The sequence below is a fragment of the Eubalaena glacialis genome, chromosome 1 (assembly GCF_028564815.1).
Source record: "Eubalaena glacialis isolate mEubGla1 chromosome 1, mEubGla1.1.hap2.+ XY, whole genome shotgun sequence".
Taxonomy (NCBI): domain Eukaryota; kingdom Metazoa; phylum Chordata; class Mammalia; order Artiodactyla; family Balaenidae; genus Eubalaena; species Eubalaena glacialis.
Genome location: NC_083716.1, coordinates 225,075,985 through 225,085,773, shown reverse-complemented (window position 1 = coordinate 225,085,773; position 9,789 = coordinate 225,075,985). Strand labels below are relative to the sequence as shown.

Genomic DNA, 9,789 nt, shown 5'->3' with positions numbered 1-9,789 from the left:
TTGGAATATCTTAGATATTTCTTAGATGTGACTTTTGTTCTTGAGCAGTATATAATCTCAGTACGTTAGATTTCTCAATGCAGGGCATATGACATTCTACTATCACCTTTTACGTAGGAGTAGCCTAACTAGGAACCAGCTCGCCTCACCACGGCTTCTGCCCTCAGCAGTGATGGGCTCATCACACACAATCTTTTGTCTCAGTGTTAGCCTCTGTGCTTGGTGTTTCCTGTAAATGTCACTGACCCCAGTGCTGGGTATTGACTTGGCTCTTTTGTCTGTTTTATCCAAAAGCAAACAGGTGGCCTTAAAGCACTACAACTGCCTTCAGCAAAATATTTCCTCTAAATAAGAAAAGCATTTGACCTCTGATCTTCTAAGTTGTGACTTATTATAAGGAGCTTGAATAATTTTATGTATATAATTTTTTTAAAAAGTAGAGGATGGCATACGTAATCAGATTCAAGGCAGAGCTCACCTCTGGGACAATCTGTGAGCAGCTCCCTAAGGCCCCTGACCAGAGTCCACGTGGGGCAGTCGGCCTCCTTGGACCAAGGCAGAGGAGCCGCGCGGCAAGTACTTGACAACAATCCGGGTGATTTTCATTTCCACTACCGCCTGCTTTGTTTTCAGGTTTCCTGCCCACCTTCAACTTTCTAGTAAACAGAAAGGATGACTGTAAACATGTAGACTGTGGGTTGAACAAACACCTCCAGCAGAGGGCTTAATTGAATTATGTATGGCTAAAGCCCTGTTTCTTCTCCCTCATGTGACCCATGCAGTGCAGTAAAAATATACTTGAGGCCTACACTCAAGTTCTTCACTCATCCATAGGTTTGGGCTTGATAGTCTCTGTTTAAGGAAATCAGGAACATGACATGTTCTGCATTAGAACACATTTTGAAGAAGCCCTCCCCCACCCCTCCCAGGTGTTAGGAGGCGCTGGCATGAGAGAACTGCTCCGGCATTTGAATTATAGGACTTGTCAGACATGCGAAGCAAATCTGCCCTTTCTTTAAGACAGAAAAGTGAGGATGTTGAGGAAATGTGCCTGCTTGGTTCCAAACCTGGCAGAAAAAGAAATTTCCTACATTCCGCCCACCCCTAAAATGAGTACCTACTTAGGGCCAGCAAGAAACCAGTTGTAACAGAGGCAAAGCTGTGTAGACATCCACACTGGTGCTGGATACATGTGGGGTGAAAGGCTACTCAGAGACAGACGGGATTCACTGGAGATCTCTTAGCTGTGAGTGTGGGGCACAACATTTAAACACGGAGCCCTGGCGGTGAGCCTGCGGCAGATGAAGCAAAATAAGCCAGACAGAAAGGTGCCCCAATAGCAAACCGTGCTGTAGGGAGGAGAGAGATCGTGTAGGTGAGACAACCTGTGGGAAACACTGGGCTCCACACCTGCCACGGGGAGGCCCTGGACAGGGCTTGTTCTGGAGCATAATACGAACAAGCATGATCAGCTGGACCTGACCTCCTCTCCAGTCTTCACGTTAGTTCAGCGTCTTGCATCCTAGTTGATTCATACATGTAGTCTTTACTTCCTTCTTCCCAAGGGACATTTTCCTCCTTTGCTTACCCATCTACAAATCCAAATGAAATACGTAAAGCAATGGTTTTCAACACATTAGACATCAGGCAACGAAGGCCAGTGACTCCCCAAGAGATAGAAGAGAAACAAGGTGAGGCCTGTGATTCTCCGGCTTACGGCCTGGAGAGAGTCCAGGCTGTGGTGCAGGGGTGGGGACCCAGGTGGAGGTCGGAGGTCTCCAGAAGTTGAGGAGGTGGAGCTGGGAGTCCACAGAGGCCGAAGCGGCTAGAGTTGGCAGGGAAGTGGAAAGAGCTGAGGAGAGATAGGCAGAGGCCCCTGCCCTTGAGTCTTCCGTTGAGCACTGAGTGCATGCATGTGGGGGAACTGCCCCATTAGAGGAGACCACCTGGAACATCCACAGGACGTGAGGGAACCGCCCCGGGAGCCCACACAAGGTGGGCCGGAGCTAGCAAACCTCGGAAACCATGGGGAGAATACCCAGAAGGGCTTTGCCTCAGTAGTGGGGAGACCAACTCTAGACTAAAGTGTTACTCTGGTTCAACGAATAAAGCTTAAAAATAAGGTCCAGAAGAATCAAACTGTTTCCAAGGAATGAACTGCATCCTAGAACAAAGAATATGTATAGTGATAAAAAAATATCCAGCACCCAACACTGTAAACTTCACAGAATCTGGCATCCAATAAAAAGAATTATCAGACAAGCAAAGAACGTGGCAAATACAACCAATAGGAAGGGGAAAAATGAATAAAAAAACAGACTGAAAAATTACATAGCTGATAAAATTAATAGACCAGCATATTATAACTCTATCCCATATCTTTAAGAAGCCAGAGCGAAGATAGAACAAGTAGAGACATGGAAGATGGATATTTTGAGTTTCTATCAATGAAGAAACTATGATGTTGGAGATAAAGTAGAAAGGGATACCCTGCTAAAAATACTATTACCTATTTAATAGCAGCAGAATTGATTGACTCACTTCATGAAGAATTTACGTTAAGCTGTGGTTTTATTCCCCCACAGCAAAAATAGTTTTCCAGCCAAATATTTTTATCAGTACCTAATTAAGACGGCTAAAATGGTCTGTGTTTAGTGTGCCCTGTGCACAGTTTCCCCTGTCACAGGGTCATCCACCTGGTTCCCACGAGACACTGCAGACTGGAAGCCCAGGAGGTCCTGGCTCCTATTTAGGCTCACGGATGCAGGTAGATGGCATGATGGCAGTACCAACTGTCACCCTGCCCCACCCCCAATGCTTTAAGGCTGGCTTTGTGTGTATTGAAGAGGCATTGCCATCCTTTGAACCTCTCCATTGAGAAAGAATCTGGCTTGTGTTCCAACCAAGGGGACCCTGATGTCACAGCGAGAGAGAGCCAGCTAACAGGTGCCAGCAGGTGTGTTGAGTGTGTGCAGCAAAGAAGCGTCCCAGCCGGAACTCCAGCTACATCCTTGCTTGTCTTGCTGGCTTTTGCATGCTATACAGACAGGCATGGAAGAGGAAAAAGGATTTTGGCTTCGTATAGATTTCCCTTCTCTCATGAGGCTACAGGTTTAAGAATTTAACATTCTATTCATGGTCCACATTCAGCTCTCATTCTTCTTAATATGCATCCTGTAAATAGTCAAGTCTGCACTACAGGTGTGCCCCACTTGAAGAAGAAATGCGTGCGTGGTGTATCCCAAATAATCCATTAAGGAGCCTTATGTTTACATAAATGAAGAATTGCCATATGATTTTTAAACAGCAAATCCCTCGGTGCACTTAAAATTCACATTTAAACAACCAACACACAGGCAGCTTTTAGGAAAACATCTATTCCATAAAATGAGATACGTCTATACTCACATTCCACTTGGTTCTGGTTAACCTGTCTCTTACTAGAGAAACAGGGCTTGGTTCTTGATCATCAAAGAGCAACATGGAGTATTTACGGGTCCTGGAAAGAGCCAGGATCATGGTAAAATGTTTTTAAAATGAAGTTTCATGGGACTACTTCAGGGAGCTGAGCAAAGAGAAGAGGGAAGAGGCATGGGCACCAAGGTCACAGACTGAGTCCCTCGCTGCCGGCACGTCTGCTGAGAGATGAACAAGAGGACGTGGGAATGACAGGTTCAGAGACGGCAGAAGGGGAAGGCACCCACGGGTAAATATTCGAATGAGGAACAATGAAAGGAGACTAATCACCTGTAGATGTCAACGCCTCTGGATGGTCCCATGTGGAGGCAAGGAAATGGACTAAAGAGCTTCTTATGCTTCCTTCCTGTTCTCGTGATTCGGTTCTGCAACATCAAAGCCCCTTGCTCACCGTTTATCCCACCCCTGCCACCACTGTTATTCCCACACACACTCACCAGCACGGGTGTGGTCTGTCTTCTCCTTGTTAGAGCTGGAGGTTTTTGGAGAAGTGTCTCTGGTAAGCTGTGCCCTCACCATGGAGTACCATCTCATACCTACTGTGCGTCACATCCCTGTGCAAACCCCATCTGTTCTTTAAGCCTGGCTCACACACACACTGCTTTTCCCACGAGCCTCCCTTGAGTCACAGACCTCAAAGCTGGAATTCCTCTCTCCCTCTTCTCAATTCACACTACAAAGTTGTCTTTTCCCTATAGCCTTAACACTTTGGGTCTTGGATTGTAATTTTCTGAGCCTGAGTCTCCTCTCTCTGGAGAGAACTCCACAGGGCAGCTGAGGTCTCATCCAGCCTCAAGTAGGCAGCATATTAGGTATTATGAAATACATAGCATTCAAGGTACAAATAGGTCCTAGCCTCAGCCTTGCAAATAAGAGCGTCATCGGCCTTTGGCACCATTTCAAACAGCAACGGACCCTTAAAGGCAGAGCATATCGTTGCAATGATGTGAATGTGAAATGCGGTCAGGTCCATTTTGTTCAGCAGACAACATACTCTCATCTGTTTTACTTACCTTTACCAGCCTCACCTTTAACATTTACGTTTCAACACAGAGTGACATTTATCTCGAAGTGTGGTAAGAGGATGTTCTTTAGTATCAAGGAGTTGAAGGAGGGTAATTAAGCATGCAGTCTTACCACTTACTTCCTGTTCATCACACCTGTGGCTGCTATGATGCTCACCAACATTTGCACGTGACTGAATCATGACAGCAGTAGAGAATTGTACAGCCTCCTGTTTATTTTTGTCGCCTCTTTTCAACTCAGGTCGCATGAACCCTGAGGATCTGGGGGAAAAAGATCTAGGAAAAAAAAATTCCAAGATAGCAGAACACTGGCTTTTAAAGCATTTAATAAATCTTAATCAAACAAAAATGATTTTATTTTAAAAAGAATAAATTTACATACGGTACATAAGCAAGACAGCTGAAAGTTTCCAAAATAGAAACCCGGAGCATACGGCCCCGAAACACCACATGCTTTGGTTACACTCGGGAAGCATGAGTTGCCTATTTGGGCAATAAAATCCTGTGTTACACTGTGATCTGCAGGCACGTTGAGGGGTGATTTCAGCTGTTTAGGGTTTTTAGTTCATGGTCTCGTCTGCGTTTTTTTTCTTTTGCACATTCTGTTGTGGTGCAAGTCTGAGCAAAGCTGGCCTGAAATGATGGCTGTTTAAAATGACAGTCACAGGATGGATGGCCTGGTCCAGAGAGGTGGTGGGCTGGGAGCAGGATGAGGACAGGCAGGAAAAGGGCACGCTGTTCTGCCTGGAGGGGCCGACCCCGAGGGCTTTGGTGTCACCATTTCCAAATTCAAGACTGGCCAGACCGCAGGTCCTAAGCTTAGATTGGATACATCACGGTGAGCTGGATTCTGAAACTCTTCATCTCCAAGACTCTTGCTCAAGAGAGAGGCTCTGGACCAAGCCTGAAGCAAGCCAGCAGGGGGCAGTCTTTCCCCAGAGAGAAAATCCAAAGGTCAGAAACAGAAGGCATAGTCTTTGAAGGGGCAAGTGGGGTGTGTGTTTGTGTGTGTGTGTGTGTGAGAGAGAGACTGAGAGGGTGTGAGGGTCTAACAGAGTGAAGCGCTGTGTGAAGTGAATGAAGAGGGCTGGCCAAGCTGCAGTTTGAATCAGGTAAGGACTTTTCCAACCAGTTTCTAAGCCACAGAGCTGTAGTGCTCAAAAACTAAGCTTGGCCTCACCAATATGCACATTTTATTCTTCAGATGCTCTATCAAGAGACTTTGAAAAGCGACCAACCATGACGAATCCATGGGTCTTTCTTTAATGAGCTGTGGCTAACATATTCATCCTCAATCCAAATTGTGTAAATACAGCCTTAAATATATAATACAGCTGATCGCAATCCTATTGTCGGGACTTAAAACGAAAGGACAGCAGTAAAATTTACACACACACAGATGAATCACCCACACCCACTGCTGTGACAATAATTATGGCCCTTCTTCTCAAAAGATACAAGTGGAAAAGGCTGATCCTTTTGCTAGTTGGCTTCAGAGAAATCAACTAAAATCATTTTGCGTAAATATTAGCTAGCACTGTGACCTCGGGTTTGGCAGCCTGTGGGGACGGAGGTACAGGGAAGTGCCCCATGCACTGCATTGTGGGGCGGCCTAGGGAAGGGGTGCCCGTGAGCTGGGGCATCTCCCCATCACGGTGCCACAAATACTGGTCAGAGTATGATCTAAAAACAGGCAAACGGCAAGTCATTTTGACCCCAGCCTTCTAACTATGAAAAATCTCAGAAGAATTTGAAGGAGAAACAGGATGTCTTACAATTATTCTTCTCAATAAACTGGAGCATTAAGTCAAATACTAAAGATCATCACAACCGAAAGGCCAGGGTGTGTATTCAAAATCAGGAGAAACGGGTGTTCGGTTTTCACACTGGATGCAGAGGTAAGAGCCTTACTCTCCAGGCAGGCTAATTTTCCCCCAAAGTGTGTGCATGGTGAGGATGCACGAGGGTTATAAATCATTGGCTCAGCAGCTCAGGCACTACACGCAAAAGACACTTTGTTAATTACATGTTGCTACTCACTTTTAAGAACATTGTTGATACCTTTTCCTCCTCATTCTTAAGAACTGAAGAGGAACCCCTGCAGGGGGTTGTCTGCATAATGACCACCTTCCTAAGTCTAAGGACTCTCCCCGAGATTTAAAGGTGTTGTATTTTGTTGGCTTGTTTTCCTAAGAGAGGCTGATGTTGTTCTTGCATTAATTACCCTTAAAACTGCCAAGAGGTAAGAGGTGGGAAGATGGAAAGGGAGCCGCTGATGCTATTCAGCAGATGAGAAAATAGATTTAGGAGAAGTAACTAAGAAGTGGAGGACGAGTGTCAGGGAGGGAGGGCTAGTCCCTCTTTGTCAGGCCCCAGGAACGATTGTGTTCATCTGTTCTTCTATTGATCCACTTTCACAGGCAGACGACACCGTCTTCCCAGTTTGTAAGGAAGCAAGAAAGCTGAAGAAGAGCAGAGGGCTTGTCCCAAGTCACTCTGACGCAGGAGAGAGCAGGACACTCAAAGGAACCCAGATGAGATGAGATGGGAGCAGCCAGTTGGGTTCATGGGTCAGAAGAGGACAGAAATGGTGCCTGGAATCCTGCAAAGTGTACAAACGAGGAGTGGATCCCGGTTCAGTATGCACCCGACAGAGACCAGGATGCATAAGGAAAGCAGGCTCTTGCCCGTGACCTCGCCAGCTTTGCCCCCACCTTTCCTGCTTCCCAGCGAGGTTCCCGGTGCTCTTCCCCCCCGGAGCAGGCACTGTCTAATGTGATCATCGTGACAAGAAAGTCGCCCTGTCCAAGGAATGCAGTTTTACGTGGCGCCACGTTTTCTCTTGGGCCAACATTCCAGTTTTGGAAATGAGGCTCAGTGCTGGCCAAGGTCACAACTGAAAAGGAACGCCCGACATCCAGCCTCCTGGATCATGCCCGTCTCCTTAGGCTCTCCAGAACCCAGGGGGGCTTGTGGCCGTTCCTAAGCCAGGCCACAACTCCTGCCAGCCCAGGACTGGTCCAAAGTCCAAGTAATGGACAGGGTGAGGCGCCTTAAAGAACTCAGCTGCGGGTTTGCCTGGCTTCATCTGCAACATGACGCTTACAGGCTAGTGGTCACCATGAGACCATTTTTCCTTCCATAAAGCAGCAACATTTCTCTCAGGTACCAGCAAAACAGACATGTGACTTAGGGCATTTTTTTTTTTTAAAGAAAAATGTGTTGTCAAAACTTCCCCACTCAACAACTTTTTGATGTCTTGCTCTCATGTCCAGTGAGCTAATTTCCAACCACTTGAGGCTCACAGTAATCCCAGAAACCTGTGTAGCATTGGCACGAAGGTGGTAGCACAGATGCCAACTGACGTGTAGGTGACAAACTTGTAAGGCACTTCAATCTCCAGTCTCCGCCTGGCCTCCTTGTTTCTGGTGACCACCTTGAACCAGGAGTACAGCACTTGCAGCGAGAGATTCTGTACAAGTTGACGAACCAGGAGGAGCAGCACAATTCCCACCGTAAATCTGGTCAGACCCAAAACTAACAGGTCCCTGGTGAGGGGCGGGATGTTCTGAATAACAGGGAGAGAGTCCGTGGGCTTGGACACGAGCTGGAAAAAATGGTTGATCCAGAATCCTATGGTCACCCCAGCCCCGGCAGCCATAATGGTGGTGGTGTCCGCTCTGGTCGGGCTGTAGTAATCGGACACGGGGTAATTGTAACACAAGAAGAATGGCACCACCAGGACACACACAGGGAAGAGGGGGCTGGCCGAGTCCAGGCGATCGATAAGGGTCCAGGCGGGGTAGGTGAGGACGATGAGGATGGCGGTGATCAGGATACCACCCAGCACATCCTGCGGGAGAGAAAAGGACGATGTAAGTCAAACGAGTGCTCCCCTGTATACAGGTATAATTTTGATTCAAATATAATTGATTTGACATTTAAAATACAATTTTTATATTGTTTTATTTTATAATACATATTTTTAAAAGGTACAGTTGTAGACATCTGAAAACAGGAAAAATACAAACCACAATCACACTATTCGTGCTATGTCTTTTCTTCCAGTTTTTCTGTCTGTTGGAATATTTTCTTAATGCATAGCTATAATCACACTGTTCCTTCAATCTATTATTTTTTGTTTTGAATTCTGTACTTTAAAAAAACTTTTGTTTTGGCTGCGCCACACAGCTTGCAGGATCTTAGTTCCCCGACGAGGGACCAAACCCAGGCGATGGCAGTGAAAGCGCTGAGTCCTAACCACTGGACTGCCAGGGAATTCCCTTTAATCTATTATTTTTGATTTCATAGTATATCACAAGGGTTGTCATGATCTTCACAGAGGTGGCGTCATCCTTTCTTGGCAGGCAGGGGTCGGGGCTGCAGCTGGCTGGAGGAGGAAGCTGGCTTCTTCAGGAGCCACCTTCATAGCAAGCACACCGTCATTACTTATGGAGCGCGTTTACTTTGGGTGGTTTGAGACGTCGTTGTAGATGTGGTGGTGACGAAGCTCCGCCATGCCCGTCTGGGTACTACCACTCTGTCTTCAGAGACAGAATTTCAAATAGTGTATATATTTCACTGGGTGCATGCACCATGCTTGATTTAATCAATTCTTCTTTACATTTTAGATTCTGGTTTTCTTTCTTGCTTCCTCTGACCCTCCTGCCTTCCCTATTTTTTCCTCTTTCTCTCCCTCCCTCCTTGCTTCTTTCCTTAAACTCCTGTTTAAAATATTTTTAACTCCTTAATGTCATCCACTTTCTTCTTCCTTTAGCATTCTCGCAGCAAAATTCATTAGGTGAATTCTTTTTTTTTTTTTTCACACCCACACACTGTATTTTATTTTTACAAGAGATAAACTGACACCAAGTATTGTAAATGGATGACCACAACAAAAGCAACAATGATTGCAATTACCAAACACGAAACACACTCATACTACGTCGTAATATTGACATTCAGTCCAGTAATCCTCCACTGTAACAGCTCCTTTACTTTGCAGTGAAAATTGATTTGTATATTTTTTGCCTCTGAGTCCTTGTGGGATTTTTTTTTTTATTCAAACAGAAAGTCACAAAAATTATACTCATCCTCATCAGTTCACTCAGTCCCATGTAATTAATTTTTTTTATCTTGATCTTTTGTTAGCACTTTTATGAGTTCATCAGTTTTCCGTTAGAGTTCTGAAAATGCTTATTCATTCAGTTCAGCAGTATAGTCAGTTACCAGAAACCTGTACTTGTCAGAGTCTTTTCCATGAATTCCTTGAAGATGAAACCCTTTT

General features: G+C 45.6%; 1 protein-coding gene and 1 long non-coding RNA gene across 6 annotated transcripts in view; both read right to left on the bottom strand.

The window, feature by feature from the left end:
* Positions 1-1,233: 1,233 nt before the first annotated feature.
* Positions 1,234-3,454, bottom strand: LOC133100846 (uncharacterized). Its single transcript, XR_009702548.1, has 3 exons — positions 3,409-3,454; positions 1,411-1,592; positions 1,234-1,292 (listed from the first exon to the last, which is right to left on the bottom strand). It is a non-coding gene; the product is annotated as an uncharacterized LOC133100846 (long non-coding RNA).
* A 299-nt stretch (positions 3,455-3,753) lies between these two features.
* SGPP2 (sphingosine-1-phosphate phosphatase 2) overlaps positions 3,754-9,789 on the bottom strand; it is a 137,212-nt gene continuing 131,176 nt past the window's right edge. For 3 of the 5 annotated variants that reach the window (XR_009700739.1, XR_009700736.1, XR_009700738.1), the window contains 3 exons: positions 4,885-8,355; positions 4,622-4,778; positions 3,754-3,842 (listed from right to left, as the gene is read on the bottom strand). Coding sequence is in view for 1 of the 5 variants with exons in the window: in XM_061187875.1 (XP_061043858.1) it covers positions 7,804-8,355 (552 nt within the window). In the remaining 4 variants the exon portion in view is untranslated. Of the gene's footprint in view, positions 3,843-4,614; positions 4,779-4,834; positions 8,356-9,789 lie in introns of those variants that run through there. The other 2 variants (XR_009700737.1, XM_061187875.1) reach the window with 2 other exon arrangements.